General features: G+C 38.0%; 1 protein-coding gene across 3 annotated transcripts in view; it reads right to left on the minus strand.

Annotated features, from left to right (window-relative positions):
- Nucleotides 1–23,667, minus strand: part of FRMD3 (FERM domain containing 3) — a 149,615-nt gene that overhangs the window by 32,523 nt on the left and 93,425 nt on the right. For all 3 annotated transcript variants that reach the window (XM_035309396.1, XM_035309397.1, XM_035309395.1), the window contains 4 exons: nt 15,090–15,187; nt 13,696–13,819; nt 1,940–2,027; nt 229–317 (listed from right to left, as the gene is read on the minus strand). In XM_035309396.1, the coding sequence (XP_035165287.1) occupies nt 229–317; nt 1,940–2,027; nt 13,696–13,819; nt 15,090–15,187 (399 nt within the window). The remainder of the gene's footprint in view (nt 1–228; nt 318–1,939; nt 2,028–13,695; nt 13,820–15,089; nt 15,188–23,667) is intronic.

The raw sequence follows: 23,667 nt of genomic DNA on the forward strand, positions 1-23,667 counted from the left end.
TGACTAATGCACCCTGTGGAATATTCATTGGAGGAAGAACAAAATCAAATTATTATTATTATATGTGTTATCTAAGGTGCTTTAAAACAGAAACATGATGGGGCAAAAGAAAGAATATTCACATGCTTCACTTTAAAGAAAACAAATACTGGTGAAGATAGTATGAAGAAGGAAAGACACAGGAAAAAGACTCTTGCATATTAATATAGTTTTACTTTACATGCTTACCATTTTAACAAATGAATTCGTTTATTCCCCTGAAAAACTACAAATCCTGCAGCTGTAAATCCTAAAAACGTAGTTGTCCCCGTTGAGTCCTTGAAACAGAAAAAAAGAAACATAATTTTCCCCTTATCCAGTGAGGTATTGGTATTCCTTTCTGACAGCATAAGTTGCAATTATATTATAGGCTCCCTGTATTTTATTTTTCCTTTTCAAAATGAATTTTCTTCCAAACTGTATACTTCTAAAGAACAAAGATTTCTAAAAAACTAAAGTACTACAAGGCTCATTTATTTCTAGGCATTTCACTGATCAACAGAATCTTGCGCTTTGTCTTTATCTACTTGTAGCTCATGGCAATCCCTAGGTATACTTACTAATTTTGTTGAAACCATATTTCTTTGTATGCCCTGTTCTTACTGTGCTGACTAACTACAAACCAGGGATTCACATCAGCTTCGACACTGATATTTTTAAGATGGTTCCTTTGGGAGATTTCTAATGTGAAAGTACTTTTAACAGACAGTATTTACTACAATAAGCAAGTAACTATTGAATATGAAACAGAACTTTGTTGATATTTGCCTTTAAATTAGGAATTTTTTCTTAAAAAAAAAAAAAAAAAAAAAAAAAAACTTTTAGTTCCACAATAAAAATTTTGGTTCAAATTCTTTGAGCAAAGAATCAGGTGAGTTTGTTATTAACTGGATGTCTTGTCTGTCTCAAGTTCCAGACCCTCACCTTGTTAATCTGCTTAAACCATCAAGAAAACAAGAATAGAAAAAAAAAAAAAAAAAAAAAAAAAAAGTTTTTCTTGAGAAACAGAAGGACTGGAAGAAGCACCTTGTGAGGAGCCAGGGAAACATTGTGCTTTGTAGTCCACTTCTGGAAGTCTGAAAAAAGTTTCCTCTGTCATGGGCTAGGAACCCCTGCATAACCCCTCATAGGTAAAGAGGAGATGCTGAACCAATTTTGATTTGTCTTAAGAGGTGACTGTTTAAAGGCTCTCATCACCAGAGCAGCTAACTGGATAGCACTGCACACTTCTGCTGTTCCACAAAATTAGATGACATACCAGCTGGAGTAAAATTAAAAATTAACATTAAAAACTAACAGACTGCAGAGTATGCAAATGAAACCAAGAAACTAAAAATACAAAAGTAAGGGATAAACTGAACTGGTAACTAAAATCACTTTCTTTTAGAGAACCACAAAGTAGTCAAGTAGAGGGATATGCGAACATATATCTGGTTCTCCTCTTTGTGCACTTAGTTTGCTATTATTCCTAAAATTTGTGTATTTAGATGGTGTTTGAAATATTAATCTGCCAAAGTGTAATAATTTGTTACATCTTCTTCTAAGAATAACACTGAATCCTGAAATTCTTGGCAAATACAAAGTATTTAATACCTAGTGCATTTAATGAAATCTTTGCAGTAAATGGAAAGAAACTATCAAGTAAATCTAGTATATCTATCAAAGCTTCTAGCATGACAGTCTACTATATTGTCCTGTAACAGTCTGGCTCCTCTGAAGAGACCTTTTCTTTGGTGCACAGATCTCAATGTTCTGACTTAAATGTAATGAGTAGTACTGGGGCAAGTTCTTTTGTAACTGCTGACTAGATCAAAAAAAAAAAAAAAAAAAGAAAAAAAAAAGCTAAATCAATTAATTTTTATTATTATTATTATTAAATGCTAATAAAAAGAACGGTTACCTTGCAAGGATGAGGATCAACACCATAAGTTTCCAAAGAATGTGCTTTCAAGAGCAAGTTAAATTCAGCAACAGCTGGGCTTTGACCTCTACAATTAAAAAAACAGTAGTTTGACAACAAAAAGACCACGTTCTGTTTATAAGATAAAGACAGGAAACTTTTAACATGATTTTTGCAACCAACGGTCCAATGCCTTATCTTTTCAGCTAAATTCTGACTTTTTTCTTCCTTACTTCTGGGATACAGGCATGCTATTCAGTTAACCAGAGTTATCTAATATCCTGCAAGTATTTGTTGTCTTTTGATACATAAGCACAACACCGTGAATATGAAATAAACCTCAGCATCTTTTTTTCCACAAACTCTTACTCCCAAGCTCATTTAAAAGGATTGTCCATATTAACAAACATTCCTTCCAGCACAGGGCATAAACACAGCAATCATATTACAGTCTACTCAGATGCATGCCTAATTATAGCAGTGCCTGTTACCATCATGATAGTTTAGAATCTGTCAGCATTTCCATTATATGCCCCTATTTTTAGGGTGTCTATAATCAACCATGAATATACACTAAAGCCTGAAACATGGCATGCAAGCCTCGGAGTAAGTTTTATTATTTCATTTTAGCTCCTCTAACTCATGTTACTGTAAGTCCTAACACAGACTTGCAATGCCTGCTTGTCAGTGAACTGAGTATTACTTTGTTTAGATATTTGCATGACTAGAGAACATGATTTTGATAGATACATGGTTTTGTGACAAGCACTGCTTAGGACTTTCAGAAAGCCAGACCTCATAAATGCTTCACATTCACATTCACATCCAGAAAAACGAGGCATAGACAAGTCTTCAAGGAACATAGTAATGGTCATACTTTTATTATACACCTCCATTTTGGCATCCTGTCTCACTCTGTGACCCGTGTCAGCCAAGAGTAGGCATTAAAATAATGTTCTGTGCAATTATGCAGAATACTTTCCCCGTATTTCTGCCAATAGCTAGAAACCAAAAATACTGGCATACAAGTTTCAGTACCCTGCCCAAAGTTCAGATGAACTCTGAAGATGATGTCCAGCATGTCTGTGGATGTCAAATTCTATTTTGAACCTACCATGTTGATGCCCTGTGGCAATATCAGTGTCAATAACCTTTTCTCTTACAAAGTTTTAACTCATGGTCACTTGTACTCCACTGCCCTTCATCTCCCAGTCAACTCCATGATAATTCTTTGTCTTTTTCCTCATGGCTTTTGGTCCTTCTTGCTACTATACTACTTGAATTTCAATTAAGATCATGTGTTGTTGATAGTGCTTAGCTTTTAATTGGGAAAAAAAATAAAGAATAATAACAACAACAACAACAAAACGATTAGAGAAGATATGCTTTTCTTTCTCCTTCATTTTTGGGTCTTTTTCTCAGAACTTTCTAAAGGAAAAGTATGTGTATCCAAGTGGAACAAAAATTATAAATGGGCATTTACACAGCTAAATATTTAAGGAGAAGAGAGCATGAAAGCAACAAACAAAATCAAACATGTTTGTTTTGTCCAACCAACATTTTGATGTATCTTCTAGACTGTTTCTGTCACTTTTCAATACTACTAAAGGACAGCATCCCATGGGATGGACCCCATGTGGAGCAGGGGCAGGGAGTGACCGTGAAGGAGCAGCAGAGAAGAAGTGTTAGGGCTGACCGCAGCCCCTATTCCCCTGCACTGCTTGATGGGAGGAGGTAGGAGTGGATGAATGGGTGGAAGGTGTTTTTAGTTTGCATTTAGTTTCTCACTGTTCTAGTCTGCTAGTCATAGACCATAAATTACATCAATCTCCCTATAGATTATATATACCCCAAGCAGAGCTACATATATATATAATAGCTACATATATATATAATCTATATATAGATTATATATACCCCAAGCAGAGCTACAGGCTGGGAGATGAGTGGTTGGAGAGCTGCCAGGCAGAGAAGGACCTGGGAGTGATGGTTGATAGTCGGCTGAATATGAGCCAGCAGTGTGTTCAGGTGGCCAAGAAGGCCAACAGCATCCTGGCTTGCATAAGAAACAGTGTGGCCAGCAGGGCCAGGGAGGTGATTGTCCCCCTGTACTCGGCTCTGGTGAGGCCGCACCTCGAGTACTGTGTTCAGTTTTGGGCCCCTCGCTACAAGAAGGACATGGAGGTGCTCGAGCGAGTCCAGAGAAGGGCTACAAAGCTGGTGAGGGGCCTGGAGAACAAGTCTTACGAGGAGCGGCTGAGGGAGCTGGGCTTGTTCAGCCTGGAGAAAAGGAGGCTCAGGGGTGACCTTATCGCTCTCTACAGGTACCTCAAGGGAGGCTGTAGCGAGGTGGGGGTTGGTCTGTTCTCCCACGTGCCTGGTGACAGGACGAGAGGGAATGGGCTTAAGTTGCGCCAGGGGAGTTTTAGGTTGGATCTTAGGAAGAACTTCTTTACCGAAAGGGTTGTTAGACACCGGAACGGGCTGCCCAGGGAAGTGGTGGAGTCCCCATCCCTGGAGGTCTTTAAAAGACGTTTAGATGTAGAGCTTAGGGATATGGTTTAGTGGGGACTGTTAGTGTTAGGTCAGAGGTTGGACTTGATGATCTTGAGGTCTCTTCCAACCTAGAAAATTCTGTGATTCTGTGATTCTATAGTGACTCTGTTTTGCCCATGACAGTTAATAATCATGGGCAAACAAGTGTTCTTATCTCAACCCCTGAACCCCCTTCTATTGTATTTTCTCCCCATCTTGCTGAGCAGCAGGAGTGAGACAGCAGTGTGGTGGAGTTCAGCAAGCCAAGAGGATGAAAACACCACATTTTGTAGTTAGTTCTCCCAGGAAAGTCAAGTGCAAAAGTCTCCGAGTGCAGTCACTCCTTTTGACCTTATGTGATTGGCTCAACTTACTGGATGTGTATCCAGCATTGAACTGGAGATGTATCCCCTTTGTATACGTTGCAACCGTTCTAGTACCCAGCTCTAGAGTGACAAATATTTTGAGCAGGACCAGTAACACATTACAAATAAATGTTTCTGTATACCAAAGCAATAATAAAATAGGAATTACTGAAATTAGATCTCCACAGATATTAGCTATGAATTAATGATTCAAGCTAGGAATCAGTAAATCTAAGTTCCTAATAAAAGTTTAATCAAACAAAGACTTTAATAAGAATGAGAAGTCTGCACAGGCTTTACTTTTTCTTTGAGACACACGAGGAGTCCACATTAGAGCATGTACAAGCTTTGTTTATTCCTCAGAGGGCCTCCAGCCCTGAAGCATTTCAAAGGCCAGGAAGCTCAAAAGGGAATACTTTCAGGGTGTGCCACAGCAATGATCTGCTTGCTTTGCTGGCTGCCCACACTGATTCTAGGATTTTCTCTCCCTCATACCTTTCCTTTGAGGTCACCCGATACCACAGGAGTGTGCATTAATTCATTTCAATAAACAGAAGCCTATATAGCAGTAACAGCAAAGCAAAAAGCATTTTCAGTGCCATTCTCTGTAACCTTTGAATGGCATCAGCCAAGTCATTTCATTCATGTTATGTGATTTCTCTCACTGATTTATGAAGTGCTCTGAGACACTACTATTAGTATGCTGCTACTGATATTAATAAAAAGCATAATTATTGTCCACCCTTTTGCTTCATCTCTGTGTTGATCAAAGTTACCAGCTGCAGAATATAATAGCAGCACAAGACTTCAGCATGCCCCATGTAGGAATCATTTCTGGATATTTATGATCTGTAGGGTATTTAAAAATAATTAATTCAAAGAATATAAGAAATTACATAACAATCTGACCTCTAGAAATATTCACCTCCATTCAAACCAGGGAAAAGCACAAGTCATAAAGCTTTATATAACATAGTCTCAATCTCTATCAGATACACTTTTCCGGCCCTACAATATTCACTGCAGCCTCAGGAGAGACAACAATGACTATTTAAAGGGGGATGCACATGTATGAAGCACTGTCCTTTATATCCCAGATCTTGTACAAGGTATCCTTCAACAGAATAGGTTTAACTGGATTTCTTTTAAAGCTTTAAAGTATTTTACTTAAAAGCATCACCAAGAGGACTTACATCATATACTGATCTCAGAACTACCAACCGCTTGGCTAGGGTTTTGTTGTTGTTTCTTTAAATCTTTTTAAAGGTAGTTGAGACTCCAATAGATACACAATTATAGGTTTAAAATCTTGAGTAGTTTTCTTTTAAGGTCAGGAGATTTTAGCAGACTATAGAGATGTTTTAAATACAGTCAGGTAATATTTTTAGTCATAATAGTGGTGCTAAGGAGGACTAAGTAATACTTTGTCTATTAGTCCTTAGTCAAATACAATAACCAGAGTTTCTGCTGTGCATAATAGCACAATTGTGATGATAATTTCAGAGAAATGCACTAACTGAAAACTGACAAATGAAATTGCTTTTTAGGCTCAGGTTCAACTTGTCAGAACAGCAAGACAAGGCTTTGCATATTCCCAGCGTGATGGCATTGCACTTACAACTGCCCTGTCCACAGGCATCTGGAGAGAGAAAAATATTTAATGCAGGTCTGCATATGAAAAGAGAGATTATCAATTAGCTGAATTGCTCAAATGGTGCTAAAACTTATAAAACCTAACACCAGTGACTTAGGACCCACGGGAACGGGGTTAAGCTGAGGCAGGGGAAGTTTAGACTGGACATCAGGAGGAGGTTCTTCACCGAGAGGGTGGTTGCGCACTGGAACAGGCTCCCCAGTGAAGTAGTCACTGCACCAAGCCTGTCTGAATTTAAGAAGAGATGGGACCATGCACTTAGTCACATGGTCTAAACTTTTGTGCAGACTTGTGCAGTGCGAGGAGTTGGACTTGATGATCCTTATGGGTCCCTTCCAACTCGGGATATTCTATGATTCTAACTAGAAAATTAAATACCCAAATACCAATTTGAACTTGTATTAGAAAATATACTTCCATATAGAGTTCTAGATAGAGAAGAGGAAAAAAAATAAATAAACTACTTGCATTAAAGCAATAATCAACTTCTTTTACTATTAAATACTTATTGTTTAGTCGTACACCTTGAACACTGTAATAACATGTGCCCCTTACTTAACGCTTTCTACCACAACATTTCTAATTACTTGTGTGGCTTCAAATATCAGGCTGAGACAGTATCTCCAAAGCTTGTGTGTAGGTATTTGTTATTCAACTTCAACAACAGATCCAGTGACACAAAGAACCTTTAAACCTATTGTCCTGGTTTCAGTTAGGACAGTTATTTTTCCTCCTAGTAGCTGGTAGGGTGCTATGTTTTGGATTAGGATGAGAAGAGTGCTGATAACATGCTGATGTTTTAATTGCTGCAGAGCACTGCTTATACTAAGCCAAGGACTTTTCAGCTCCTCGCTCTGTCCTGCCAGCGGGCAGGCTGGGGGTGCAGCAAAAGCTGGGAGGGGACAAACCCAGGACAGCTGACCCAAACTGGCCAAAGGGGTATTCCATACCATCTGACGGCATGCTGAACAATATCTAGGGGTGGCTGGCCGGGGTGGGGGGGGCTGGCTGCTCGGGGTTGGGCTGGGCATCGGTCAGCGGGTGGTGAGCAATTGCATTGTGCATCACTTGTTTGTACATATTATTATTATCATTATCATTATTATTTTCTATCTTAATAAACTGTCTTTATCTCAACTCACAGGCTTCACTTTTCCGTTTCTCTCCCCCATCCCAGAGAGGGAGGGGGGAGGGTGAGCGAACGGCTGTGTGGTGTTTAGCTGCCTGCCGGGTTAAACCACAACATATGAAAATTCATATAGACGTGAATTCAGCAGTATCCTAAATACACAGGACCTGAAACAAAACCTCACCATGAAACTGACAAGAACCAGCTTGGTAAAGAACACAACTACATTCGTTGATCACAATTATGACTGCTACTTCCAGGGGGAAAAAAAAAAAAAAAAATACACACTCAAATACATACACACACAAAAAATCAGTACATTAATTACAATAATAATAATAATAATAATAATAATAATAATAAAAACAATTAAAGTAAATTATCCCTGCTACTGAATTCTTCTTGGAACTCTCATTAAAAGAAAAGTCACATGTATTGATCTATCTTTCTAGATTTTCACTGTAGCAAACAGGAGAGGAGGGAAGGAAAAGCCATCTGTTTAGTCTGTGAAGTTACCTTCCTGTATATTGCTTCTGTAACTGCAGCTTCCATAAAATCTTGCTCAGGTAAAGTTACTGCATGATGTAGAGCTGCCGGAAATGCTCTCTATTCCACTCAAAAGACCAACCCCCAAAAAATAGCATCTCACCCCTATCATTTTCCACTAAGTGCATCCAGAATTACAGGTACTGCTTGGTTAATTTTAATTGTTTTTAAGCACATTGTGGTGAGAAAAAAAAAATGTTTCTGAAGAACAAAGCTTTGAGGAATGCAGTACACACAACATTCTTCAGGGAAAGGACCAGGTGGCAAGGGAAACCTGTTATTCACAACTTCTAATTGATACACACTGTAGCGATCACTCTAATTCAGTCAAATTACTATTGCTAAGAAGAATTATGGAATGGAAGAATACAACAGGAAAATATAGCAGAACAGAAACAACGTTTTCCCCCAGTTAAAGCAAACACAACAGCATGTTAATACCAGATTGTTAAATTAGAAAGAATTAGACAATTTTGAAGTTGCAGTGGTATGTGCCAACATACAGTCTGATGGATGAATACAAATGCCTATGCTAGGAAACAAAAAATAAGCCAGCACAGGCTATCAATTCTGAAATGAGAGGACAGCATAGCCCAGGGTTGTAATGTAGGTTTGAACTACACCAGCACATCCTCCCCCTCCTCACCTCTGCAAAGTCCTCGGTATACTTTGCATAGATGAGAACTAAAAGGACTTTGGCTCCTTAAGCCTAGAAGTCATCTACTGGGGCTGTAGCCCAAATGCTGCTCTTTTGCAAACTCCTCCCTCTCCATGTGAATGGCAACAGATGCTAGGTCCCCAGCCAACTGGCTTCTGCCTCCTATGGCATGACTTGCAAGTTTTGGAGCATAATGTATGTCATTCTGATTGGATTCCCTTCCAGTGTATGAGGCCATTGGATACCAGTGTGATTAGGGTAGTACAAGAAGCTAAAAGTAAAGTGTAGATGAGTGTGGTGCTAGCTCTAAATGCATAAAAGCAGATAGAACAGCCAATCAGCAGACTTCAATTCCCTCGAGCCTGTATCCACACCAGCCACCCAGAGCAATGAAAAGTAACTTCAATTTACCTATGAAATCAGCCTGAGAAACATCCATTTGAATTGGTCATGTAATTCCATAAGTTAATGGGCAAAGTTAATGTTTACTTAGAGCTTTCAGATAAATGAATGACTGTTTACATAATACACTCATATACATTACATGGCTTTATATTTCATATCAGAAGTAGGAAAAAAATGAATCATTATTTTTCAGGTAGGACACACAAAGAAATCTTTAGTTTCAACCACTGAGTACTTTCATTGCATGCTTTCCAAATAAAAAGAACAATCACCTGTGTGATACAAAAAAAAAAAAAAAAAAAAAAAAAAAAAAAAAAAAAAAATCACAGTAGTCCCTGGCCTTACACTTGAAGAAATAACCTTTCACTTATCTTCCTTTCACTTATCTTCCCTCTCCTCTATCATGATTCTAGCTTAACCTCTATTGATGGGCTTTTTTGTGGTTTTGTTCCCTCCTCCACTCCCCCAAATCTGTACCATATTTTTCAATATACTTTTGTTAGACTGGTCACCAGAAATAAAAATAAGCTACATCTATATACAATGAGCACAGTAGCCTGCATTAAATATCTTTGATACTGCCAAAATATTTGAGAACTGCACATGTGATTCAATGTACTTTTCCTCAGATGTCAAGCAAAAACTAAAAGTAATTTTTAACAGGGATTGTTTTCACTGATGTTATTTACAATGCAGCCTTATGAATACTTGCACTTGTCTAAATGAAAGGGATAAGGGACATGAAAATTAACAATCCAGGGAGGAACGTTATCACTCATTTCACTTGAAGAAGAAAGTATACCAGAATATCTAGATTTTTATGGCCCAAATCTCTTCCAATCTGTTAAGAGTGATGGGTAAACAGAAATGTAAGTAGCTATGAGTTCAGTAGCTATGCTCTGTTATATTCATACCCAAACACGTAACATTCAAATCAACTTTGAATACATTTAAGAACAAGCCTCAAGTCACATCAATTCCTAATGCATCCTCACACAATCTAAGGTGTTAAGTTGTAAGACCATTATCTCTTCTTCTCTCAGCAGTATGCCATGTTTCAAAAGAGGTCTTTCTTGGAATGACAGGAAAATGAGAATATGAAATCACAGTAGGTGTATTGCCCAACCACTGGTAAGGTTCAATTAAGTTATTCCTGTACCGCTTCCTTTCACAATGAGGGAAGAATAACTAATCAAAATCCACAAGACAATTAATCACAGCACAATGAAGCTGTCATACGTTTGTTTGTCTGTCACATTTATAATTTTTGCAACGAGGTGCAGAGCAAGGTCATAGGAAAGGCTGCATTTTGCTAAAATCCAGTAATGTTTTCACAGGCAAACAGAATGAGAAATAGGATCACCATGTCATACATCTGTTTTAACTAGTAAGAACAAGACTTCTGAATGACACAAAGTGAGTCACTAAGTCACTGGCAACTGTCAGAATACCCTATCGGTGCTTCCCAGACATTCCCCTCCCTGGTCTTATGTGTCTTTCAGAAGGCAAATTCTTCCATTATGCTGTAGAACTGAAGATGTCCCCGGTTAATAGTCTTTGAGGATGACAATGCTGAGATAAGATTCAGTCAAGAACTGTCCTCTTCCAAGCCATATGGCTTTGATTACACAGGAACCTGCTGCAAGGAACAGATGCTGTGATCTTTGCCTATTTACATTTGTGAAGAAAATTAAGAAACAGATTCACCTCCAGTGCTGATACTCAGAACTCTTTTGAAGTTAGCCAAAGGACAGTTAGACTAAAACGGCTCTCAGTCTTTTCTGCTCTCATACTAGCTAACATGTGACTCAAATGTCTTTTTTAAAAAAAGCCTGTGAACCTTCTTCTGCATTTTAACAATACTCATTGAGCAGCAAAAATATTAATACTTCTCCGAAAAATTCTACTTGCTGAATGCAGTGAAACATGTGCTGATCAATAAGAAATAGAAGCTTGCAATCTCAGTGGTTTTTCTAAACATCTTTTCCATTTAGATACCGTAATCTGATCGTTTAGCACTGGACTTTTCTGTATATGTTTCATTATATGACAGGTATGTTTTATTCATTTGTACTCCTAGAATAGAGATCCAAGGAATTAAATATCCAGAAAAAGGTAAAACTTTTATGCGACAACTGAATGTTTGATGTCAAAAAAAAAAAAAAAAAGAAAGAAAAAAAAAAGAAAAGAAAATAAAAGAAAAAAAAGTAATAGGATGATCAATTATGGGAAGACAGGACTAAAGCAGCAAAATTCCAGGACCAGAAAGTCGCTACGCAGACAGCTCTCAAACTGTCTTTGTAAACAGGCAAATATGTAAGGAACACTGATATAAGGGAAACACTGATATACGGGAACTCTGATATAAGGGAAAAAAAATTAAAGGAGAGGGGGAGAAGGGAGAGGGAAGAAAGCACTTCAAGTGGACTCAAAAGAGATATGAGCCACAGAGTCTAACAATAATAGTGCACAAATTGGCTGAAAACCTAGAACAGAGAATTAGCAACCCAGACATGGAAATGTGACATAGGAGGAGAGTTCTGCTGTAAATTAGAGTTCAGCCTCAGACACTTCTTGGGACTCTGAAAGAATCAGCAGATTTGCTGGCAAAGAAAAGGAGCCTGATACAATCTGCTTGAAAATTCCACCACCAAGAATACCAAAAAAAATCAGAGGACATCCTCACCTGCTGATCAGGCAGTGGTGAGAGGAATGGAGGGCCAGGAATGGATGCCCGCAGAATCCCAGAGGGGGCCGTGCAAAGGCTTGTAAAATGCACTGTCACAGAATTAGGGATGCTACACTAATCAGGAAAGTTGATTTAAAAAATAGCTTAAAAATACACCTGATTATTCAAAATAGAGAAGCTAGCAGATTAAACTCACAATGGATGGGCAAAATTATGCACAAAAATACAACTGGAAAAATACCTCTCCTCCCAGGGCTATTAAAAACAAAACAAACAAAAGGAAACAACAACAACAACTAGCTTCCTCTAACAAGCCTTCCTTACCCTCTCCAAACTTTAAATAAAGGACTAGTCTGTTCTTGCAAAATAGAATTGATCAAAATCTTTTCAAATTCACCGTAGGTTAATTGATGAAGGATCTTGTTTTCTAAAGGTTGAATTTAGCCTTTGGAAATCTGCAGCCACTGTATGGAACAGTACTTAAAGAGCTGGTTTTTGTTTTTGTTTTTAAACAGTGTTTCTCTGGATCTGTAAAAAGTTCAGCCTGGGCCACACTAAAAATATTAGCCACAATTTTACTACTTAAAACGTTGTTTTACTGAAAGAAATATACGCAAAACACAGAAATTTAGGGAAGAAAAAAGGGGGGACATTAACAGTAACACAATTGCTGTCTATATATAGTTGCATTTATGCTCGAACAACAGATAGAATAGACTTCTGAAAAGTCATGCTTTGTATTTTAACTCCTCTGAAAAGTTATTTTGCATTTGTTTTTTTCAGAGATTTTGGTGACTCACAATCCTATTTTTGTATAAGTAGCATTCACATAAGTAAGCAAAGCATTTGCATATTTAGCAATATGAAAACAATAACAATACATAGCTGTTTTAAGGAAGTGCAAAGAGCCTCAATCTCTGAATTAAAAAAAAAAAAAAAAAAAATCTTCTCCTATATGTAATAACTTGCTTGCTTTTATTTGATTTTCTTCACATCCTATTCCCTTCCTGGTTCTCCAAGGACCATCCTCTACTAAGCAAAATGACTGGGGTATCAAAATTCTGACTCTACTACTGTGCATGTTATTCGTTGACAATCCTGAAGGTGGTACACTTGCACAAAGCACTGCTTACTTCTCTTCTGAAACACGATACTTAGGGACACATTCAACTTTGAAAGCTGAAGAGCGATTAGTCTACCTCTATCCATTTCTCTTTGTAACTTGATTGAAAACGTAGGTTCAGAAAAAGAACATGTATAGTTTTGAATTTCATCTCCCTTGTCTTCCAAAGGATTTATCTAAACACATTTCTGTACAGTTCACCACTCTTAACAAACTGTGATATGATGTAGTTACAGTTTCAGTATCTATCGAGAATTCTGTAATTGCATTACATACAGAAATTTCACAGCAAAACACAATCGTCTACATAACTGTGATCCCTAGCTGAAAGATGTCACTCCATTAATCAACTTCAGCAGCACTCATGATGTGAGATATTCACACTAACTAGACCTACATTTCAAACAAATACAGTCTAATTTACCAGCACACATGTAGGAATCAGCTGTGATTGATTAAGGTTAACAGGAAAAGAAAAACCACTAAGCTGAAACTGAATTTTCAAATAGAGCGGCTTGGACAGCACACTGCTAGAGCACCAGTTATAATCAAAGGAACAAACCCTCCTAAGTTAATACACACTGTGTAGAAACAGATAAAAGTAGTCCTTAGCTGACTTTACTAAGCTGCATTCTTCTGCGTTCTTATTTACCTGCATTCATTTTTATGTATTTCAGCTATTTTCTTCTCAAGCTTTTGTGACTGCTTGGGAAAAATCTTGAAGTCGCTGATGTAATTCTCTGGGTGTTCATCAGGATCATAATCACCAAGCTCAGCTAAATAGATCCAAAATACAAAACAGAATGGAAAAAATAAATTGCAATGTTAGTTAATAAGGAAAGAAAAAGGTAGTAAACTGTAATTCAGGGTCAGTAAGAATGCAGCAGCTCTGAATAAATGTTACTTTGAAGAACTGGTAGTTAACTGAAACTTCAATCTCTGAGTTTCAAGCAAATTTCATGTTTTATTAATTGCAGAGGTAATTAGTAATCTTAAAATATCTGCTTTGGCAAAAACACAGTCTGTAAAGCAAACATAGGAAACCTTCCCCCTTTCACTACTCATCATTCTGGTACCAGGAAAAACTAAAATTATGTACTCCAGACTATCCTCTTTTCTTTTCTACAGTAATTTATCCCTGCTGACACAGACTGGTTTAATTCAGTTCCAGCAGAGAAACAAAGTCAGTACCATTACTTAAAGACGTCCCAGAGTATCTTGTTCCTCTTCTAAGAGATGATCCTTTAGATATTAGATACTCAACTGAGGCATTTGGTGTCCTTCCCACCCCCCCCCCCCCCCCCGTTTTTTTTTTTTTAGATAAGCCTCTTTTAATAAGGTTTAGATTTGATCTTGTTTTGGATAAGCAAACCTTATAATGCATTAAGAGCTTTATTCATCTGAAGGCAGAATAAAGGGGACTTGCACACATATGAAGTGCCTAATAGTACATCTAGCTAACTATTTTCCTGAACGCAATCCAAGATACTTATCTCAATTTTGCCTTCAGGAAATGACGGGGAAAGAAGAAGAGAAAAAAGGTCTATATCCTCAAATTGTGTCTACCACTTTTGTGAGGGATTTCACCATCACACAGGTTATCTTTACCACCAGAACAGTCACTGAACAGAACTTTTAACTACTTAGTTCAATTGGAACATACATTTACATTCAGGACAATGAAAAAAAAAAAAAAAAAAAAAAAAACAAACAAACAAAAAAAAACTTTGTTTTCTTTTTAATTGGAATCTAACCCTTATGCCATATTTTTTCACTTAAATGCTAAGACAACCAGTTGTCGGGGGTTTATTTGTTTGTTTTTTTTTTGCTTGTTTGTTTTAAGTTCCAGTGTGTTTTAAGTTGGCTAAATAGCTAAGTTATTTAAAAACCTTAGAGTGCCTATCAATGTAGGGAAACAGTACTACTAAAAACAAACAAACAAAAATATTGTTAGTTATATCCCCACACCAGCTTTGCACTTCTCTTTATTCTGATCACTTCTAAGAGTTATGAATTATTTCTCTCAAACCTGCTCATTTTACTTACCTTGGACAATACAGGCACCCAGGTAGGCAGCATCAGAAAAAGAACACAGCAAACGGCCATGGAATATGTCCCTTTTTATTTGTAGGTATAAGAGGTATCTGAAATATTATTAAAATAAAAATAAGAAAGAAAATTGTGGCATCTTTCCTTAACAGACTTAACTGAAACTCTTCATACAACAATTCTGAATCTTTCTTTTGCCACCTTAAATGGCAGGAAAAAGGTAATGTGCAAGCATAGGAAAAAAAAAAAAAAATCTTAAGACGAGATTTTTCTCATGAAAAAATGAAGCAATGGAAGCAGAAGGAACAAAAACCCACTAAGAGATAGCATGGAGAGTATTTGATTAGAAACATACAGCTATTACAATGCTCATTCAAAATGTGAAATAAATTATAGTAAATCCATTTTTTTTTGAGCATGCCCTCTCTCATTAAATACAGTTTTACACAAGAAAAAAATTTCTCTATCACTACAGACAAAATAGCATAGTGACCACTGTGGGAATAATTTATTTCTCTGTCTTTCTTTAAACCTAGACAAAATTTTGAGGCTGCAGAGACTCCTTGGGCCCAGCAGCACTGTGGGGCACTGGAGACCTGCCTGGGGGAGCTGTCAGCTCCCTTTCTCTCTGAGGTTTTCCTCACAGAGCAGAGCTGATGAGAAGACAAGAAATGGCTCATTCCTGCTGCCCTCCACCTCCTGCCACAATAGCAAGGGACAGCCAGGAGGCCATCACTTTCTCCTCTCGTTTCCACCCTGTAGAGCAGTGCTGCAGGCCTGGTCAGCAAACACTGCCCAGCGCGAGGCCCAGTCAGGGACCCACAGCTCCTTTCCCAGCCACCTCGTTGCATACAGCTGGGCCACGCAGCAGCCTTGCCCATCTGGGAAGAGACATCATTTGAGCACTGCTTTAGCCTGATAAAGTCAGCTAACGTGAGGGTTTTAGCAGATTCAGCAGCTTCAGTAAATCTTGCAACATGTTCCCTGATGCAGGGAGTCCTGTCCAACCTTGAGCTACAGTGTAGCCAATAAAAATGTACTTTACCAATAACACTGATGTCAGACATATTTTGGCCAAGTTGCTTTGTTCTTTATGTACCATAAATTCCTGTACCAAGTAGCTTATCTCAAGTATAAAGAGTTGCAGATTTGAGCAAGACTGGAAGTATTATCTGGAGGACAAGTGAATTTTTCCTCCGTTCTTTAGACTGTTACTAAATGACACAGAAAAACTAGTTTGTACCACAAAGAAAAGCAACTTGTTCTCGGTGTAAAAGCATCCCTTCACTGTACTACAGTATTACAAAGTCCTACAAGAATCTTGCTCTTCAAGGCCTTTTTTTTTTTTTTTTGACAATACCTGTTGTGTTGTGGGTTTGTTGTTGTTTTTGTTTGTTTGTTTGTTTTTCCTGCAATCAGCACCCAGTAACAGATCTTTATTTCTCTTCCATAATTTAGTACTGCTACTGTGTGTGTAGTTCCCAGAAGAGAATTTACTTGCACTGGGATGAACTAAGTCCACAGTGAGAGGCAGTAAAAATTCCTTATCTGCAACGACACCATACCAAAGAAGGGCAACAAAACTGGTGAAGGATCTAGAGAACAAGTCTTAAGAGGAGTGGCTGAGGGAGCTGGGTTTGTGTAGCTTGAGGTAAAGAGAGCTCAGGGGAGACCTTACTGTACTTTACAATTACCTTAAAAGAGGTTGTATTAAAGTGCTCTTCTCCCGATCACCAAGTGATAAGGGAAAATGGCTGCAAGTTGCACTAGAGGAGGTTTAGGTTGGATAATAGGAAAAATTTATTTCCTTAAGGAGTTGTGCAGCACTGGAATAGGCTGCCCAGGGAAATGGTTGAGTCACCATCCCTGGAGGTCTTCAAGAAAAGTGTAGATTTAGAACTTTGTAGCATGGTTTAGTGGTGGACATTAGTACTAGCTTAAAGGCTGTACTAAACAATCTTAGAGGCCTTTTCCAACCTGAATGATTCTACTCTACTGAAAAAGTATATTCATGCAGATACCACATGAAAATCAGACAAATGACCACTCCCCAGTCCTAAAACCTCTGCTAAGTTTTGCCAGGGTGAAAGATTAGGTTGCAGTTCTCTGAAGAAGGACCATTAGGTTGCAGACAAACTGCATTTCACCTTTTAAAAAAATGATGAAAAAGCCACCTGTGAAAGGGGCATCCCAAGGTTTCACAGCACATCTTGCTAGCCAAGTTGTAAGGTTAATAGTTCTCCAAAGATGGGCACATTGATTGTTTCTGAGTTTGAAAACTACTATAAGGATATTTGAAAGTAAACAGGACTGTGGAGAAACATAGTAGCCCACTGCTCCCAACCTGATGTACAGATATCTGGCTGAGATGAGAGCTATGAATCTGACGTCTCAGAGCTGCACCAGATACAAGGCTTCTGGCTGTATGGATGGGAGCAAGCACTAAGAACTGTTACCATTCTATGCATATATGGCTATTTATAAGAAGAAAAATTAAGCTTTAAAATAAATTCATTCCCATGCAATAGGACTATGCACCAATACGGCCAAATCTGAGCCATCTATTACAGGCCAGGCCAGGCCAGGGAGAATGGAAAGCCTTTGGGAACTAACTCAAAGCACCTATTCAAGAATCAATCTCTCTCTCTCTCTCCCTCCCCACCCCTCCCTTTAATGCAAAGCAATAAATCATAAGTTAGATTCCTGAACTGAGATGGCAGGGATTCCCTCTCCCTCAAATAGAGGGTTATTTTATGACAAGGCCCAAAACACACATACATGAATTTTATAGAATTCAAAACCTGCTTCTTTAATACAGAGGAACAGTACTAAATACAAGAGTTTGTGTTGGATCACTATGATATTACCAGCACTTAGAATCAAAAACAATAGCAGCACCAACAGAAACTCCACTCAATGACTCCAAAAATGACATTTCTGTGCATTCCACTAAAATTCTATATAGATGAACATGGGTGTTTGGGTGGGAGTGTGCATACTTGTGACATTTCTGAGAAAATAGTTTGTTGCTGGCCAGGATCAAAGATCCTCAATATCCTTGTAACAGTTCTACATCCAGAATAATCTCACTGATCTGAGCTAATCTTAAAAAAGAAATGCATTTTTTTTTTCTCTCTCCATATAAAAACTATATTTATTCCTATTTGATTTATACTATTTTATTACTTAGGCCTGTCCACAATATTGAAGTACTAAAGTTTACCCTCCATAAGTTAGCTTTATTACTATAAAAAGTAATCCTTACTATTTCAATCTGAATTCTCAATATATGCATTGTTGCCAGTTACATGGACCAACAAAAAGCTATTATTATCCATCACTCCCAAATAAATCACTGGTTTTGTAAGCTGTTCAGAACAACAACTACAAAAAATCAGAATTAAAAAGTTGCTGAAACTTTCCATTATGACTTTTTTTTTTTTTTTTTTTTCCTGTAAGTTCAATATAACACTTTTCTCCTTGTCTTGTTTTGTCTCACTGACAAACTAGGGAATATTTCCTATCTGTAAAAACTGTCAAAACAGAATTTTATACTCTTTTGCTGAGAGGTATGTCAACAGCAAATACATAAGAGTAAGCAGAGAACATACAACCAAACCAGCACATAAGACCTAACTTTACAGAAAATCACATCTGCCTCAGAGCTGTTTTCTTCCCAATGATAGCCCTGAAATAACTCAGGTGAACTCAAGCCATCACGTAGGCCAGCTTGTCACAGAAGTGGGCCATAGATGTGATTCATTTTTCTTTAAAATGTATAATTCCTAGTGCTTGCTAGTCTGAGAAGCTCTGTTTATTTTCTTCCCATAAATAAAAGGGGGTTGGTTTTGCAAAGGTTCATGATTGTTTTGGGGGTGGGATCTGTTGAAGTGTTCACATACCTTCCTATTACATTCATAATTCTTGAAATAAGAGTACTAAAATTTATTTTTTTTTCGGCCATGAAGTTTCTATGCTACTGAGATGCTGCCTGAATTTGACCATTGAAATCCAGGTACGGAATTGGTACGAAATCCAGGTACAGGTTTGGCCTTTCTGATGTCTTTAAAATCCTTGTTCAAACAGTTCTAAATTGTACTTCCAGAGAATTACTTCAATTCTGGAAAAAAAGCCATTTCTAAGACAGAAGGCAGCAGTTAAGAGGGGAAAAGAGGCACAGAGCATATTTCCCAGTGGAGCTTGGAGGAATTGTTGGCTGGGACACAAGGGAAACACTTGAACTTACAAGGAGGGCAAAATAATATCCATGCAAACCAGAATAGGAGTTTAGATGCCTTTTTTTCAGAGATCACCCACACGGCAAGCTGCATGGGATACATCTTCTTCAGGCAAAGCAACAAGAGCAGCTTCAAATAAAACCTAGACATTATGGACTTCTTTCAAATGAAAGAGATGTATGCACTTGGGACTGAACACTAAAGTTGTAAGCTTTGCAATAGGTTGTCTCTGCCTCAGACACTTCCTATAATCCTCCTAAAGTAATTTATGTCCTAGATCATCAACGACCTATGAATGTGCACCTGACTACTGACTTCAATAAGGTTTATGTACATACTTAAAATTGCCTACACTTAACAGAAATAACCAACAGATTCAGATCTGTTTCACTGCTTTTCGTACCCTTCCACCACTGCTGTGTTTCTTCTAAGCCCTAGCACAACTTTATAGCCTGATTTACAGCCTTGTCTAAATACTCAGGCTTACCAACAAGGCAGCAAACATATGCTTCTAGCATTTATGTTCACAGTTGTCTAACAATGACTAACCCCATTTCCATCTATTATCTGTTTGTAATACAGATGACTCAACTCTAAGTTAGCCAAGCCCTTTCTACAGGTGAAGGGTCAGCAGTACCAGTTCTTGTTTTCAGGCAGTATTTGTGACCCACAGAAACCATGTTTCTAATTGTTTAACGGTCCATTTTCACCTATTTTAAGTTGTTCAGTGAGGAAAGAAAGCTTTATCACAATCAAAATCTGTGGTTTGTCCACACAGTGTTGTTTTTTTTCTTATGCTCAAGTCACTACACTCGTTCCAGTAGCAGACATTTCTCTTCCCAATGTTCCCACAATCTTTCCAGCCAACAGACACAGTTGTCTTAAGAGATCCAGCAATGTTTCAAAAAATTATCTCAGCATATTGTCTGGCTTTGACTGTACTGTTTTCATTATTCCTGGACTGGGTGCCCTCGTCTCCAAGAAGAATTTATGAGCTCTTTATGAACATTCTTCTGGACACTAATTTTACAGTTACAGATTCTACAGTTGACAGAATCAATTACACTGCGGGAGCTCCTGTTTCCTGCCAAGGTCTATGGATCTAACCTAAGCACTAATTACTATATGCCAGTATCTAATACTACAACTAAGAAAACAGCTGGTCACTGCTTTACCCTGCCACCTAGACAGTAAGACTAATAGAAAAAAATATATCCTCTAAAAAAAAAAAAAAAGGCATTACTTGTCTACTCAGAAATATTTGTGAACTATTTTGTTATCTTAAAGAAAGTTATCAATCTACACGCTATTGATAAAATACAGAGTTGACTGATAGATCTTGGAGTCACCACTGACAGGTCTCTGAAATCACCAACTCAGTGTGCAGCTGCAGCCAAAAAATAATAAAATAATAATAATAATAAAAAAATAATGTTGAGCATCATTAAGAAAAACACTCAGAACAAGACACAAGGGCATTTTGTTGCTACTCAAAGCCTTGATGTAATCACATCTTAAATGCTATACCTAGCTCTAGCCTCTGCATCCTATAGAGGACACAGCTGAGTTTGATAAAGAGAACAACTGAAATAAGCAAGAGGATGGAGCTTTCCTTGCAAGGAGGGATGGTGACCAAGGGGAAGTCAGACTGAGTCTTACAAAATCACAAAGGCAGTGGGAAAGGTGAATTAAGAACTGCTGCTTGCCAAGTCCTGCAAAACCAGAGCTGGGGAAAGTCAGTGCAATCAAGGGATTGCTTAAGGCAGTGAAAGTCCACTACTTGCTGTGTAAGGTACTTTCTAAGTGCCACAGGAGGTGCCACTGTCAAATAAAAACAGTACTAAGTCCAAAAAAAGGAAGGATTAGACAAATTCATGAGTAACGGATCCAGAAAAAAAATATACTAAAATGAACAGGTAAGAATTAATTGTTAAAATTCCTAATAGAACAATTCTAGAAACTTAAATTTAGTGAATGCAGATATGGAGATGGTCATCTATATGCTTTCTTGTTTTTCTAGAAAAATATTAAAGTTTTATTCACACTGCAGTGGCTTAAACCCCTCAAAACTTTTGCACAATACACACACATTAATAAGTATGCCACAGTGGTGTTAGTACAGCAGTCAGCCCTACAATTCACCTGATCAGTCGTAAGCCAAATAAGAAGAATTAGAAGCTAGGGACATAGCCATTGTGACTTCAAAACATGACCTTTGTTCAAACACGAGAACAAACAATCTATTTCTCTTACTAAGAAAAGGCCAAATGTATGATCCACCCACAAATATCAAAAAACAAAACTAGTAAGATACACTTTGTTAACGTATTTGGGTAACTGCATGACTTTTGTATTAACAAGCTTCTGTAAAAAGGACAAATGCCTTTTTGTATGCTTTGTGGAAAGTTGTTCTAATGCTAAGAACTAAAAAAAAAAAAAAGTGTAGCAGCAAGTGTAGTAGTGTAGTAGGAAATACAAACCTCTCAGCTCTCCTTCATGCACAAGCTTCACCAAAAAATCCTCCTATATTTTTTTTAATTTATTTTTTACCCCCTTGAATGTTAGCTGCAAGCCTGCGAGTACGAAGTACTCTTATTAACAACTCTCACTGATTTTTAAGTCCTATGGTATTTTATTTGATTGTGAATCCAATACTATTAAAACTATAAACTCACTTGACAACTGCTAATTACCTCTGTAAAGCCAAAACAGAGAAGTGGGCTTGCAGCAGCATCAGAATAGCTACCATGGCATGTCTTCAGAAGAGCTGACAAGGGCACCCAAGGTGGTAGAGGTATTCCTAAATTATATCTGGAATAGGGTTCAGCAGCACATCTCTACCCAGTATTAGCTCATCTTTGGAAGGATGAACTTAAAGCAAGTCTAAATGGCTCGATACTGAAGCATTAGTAATCTAAAGGAAGACTAATGGCCCCAACTAGCTCCTCAATCTGGAGGGAAACGCACAAGATCTTCCAGTGTGAAGCAGCATTGAATACAGCTGTTTGTGACAGGGTAGACAAGCCCTGCATGCATGCAGCTGTACTGTTTGTTCTTGCTTGACCAGGCTAGCTCACTCAGGGCTCTTTAATTTGCCATGTTTATATCCCCCGTCTTTGTCATTTTATATGACTTCCAGTTAAGCACTTTTCATCTGCTTTTCTTGTACCAAAGTACCTACTACACTGTTTTATGACAGTCTAGCAATTGAAGAACTGCTTCTTGGATTAGGAAACATGGATTACGAAAAAAATGCATGATGACAGCTAGATGAAATAATCCATCTTTGGTTAATTCCACCAGCTACTCACCCATGTCCCCTTCTAGTTCTCATTTTTTTTCTACAATAATCACGGATTACTCTTGATACAGTATTAGCTGTAGCATCATTCCTTAAGGACCTCAAATGACTTCATATTTTCTCATTTTAATTATGCATACACAGTATAATGTAGGGATTTCGAGACAATAAGGCATGAGGCCTTGGGTTGCTTTATTACATAAAAAAGAACAAACATTGATTTACTTATTACCTAAACAAGAACACTGAAAAGAACTAAGCCGTAAAAATCTGTGACCGAGTGTGATGGGTCATTGGATCCATCTGCTCATACTCCCTCAGCTGTTCCTATTCTGTTCACGTGCAGCATCTCATGCTTTCACAGCTGTGGACCCTCCCAGGGCTCTGACCTCTGATCAAAGAATAGTGAAGAGAGGCACAGAGCAAAAACATCTGTGCCTTGCACAGAGGGTGTTGGGATGCTGTGCATACAGTGGATTTGAATGGTCTCTATAGTTCCTTTCATGCAACTTTACGTCTTTGCCTGTTGAGCCAGAATAATCTTAACCATTACAATGAACCCTGGAATATTGTGTTAGTTTTTTCTGTATGTGATTCTGTACAAAAGGCTAAAGAAAAAATGCTCTCCTGACCCAGACTTATCATCCTCTGTGCAAAAAAAAACCCAACTGCAATGTACCGACTGCAGTAAAAGATGAAGTAAAAGAAAGTAAGGAGAAGAGCAAAATTAGCAGCAATAAAGAAAGTATATGCATATACACACACAGATTACACACACAGATTACACACACAGAATTTCTAGGTTGGAAGAGACCTCAAGATCATCGAGTCCAACCTCTAACCTAACACTAACAGTCCCCACTAAACCATATCCCTAAGCTCTACATCTAAACGTCTTTTGAAGACTTCCAGGGATGGTGACTCCACCACCTCCCTGGGCAGCCTGTTCCAATGCCTCACAACCCTTTCAGTAAAGAAGCTCTTCCTAACATCTAACCTAAAACTCCCCTGGCGCAACTTTAGCCCATTCCCCCTC

The sequence above is a fragment of the Oxyura jamaicensis genome, chromosome Z (genome assembly GCF_011077185.1).
Source record: "Oxyura jamaicensis isolate SHBP4307 breed ruddy duck chromosome Z, BPBGC_Ojam_1.0, whole genome shotgun sequence".
NCBI classification, from domain to species: domain Eukaryota; kingdom Metazoa; phylum Chordata; class Aves; order Anseriformes; family Anatidae; genus Oxyura; species Oxyura jamaicensis.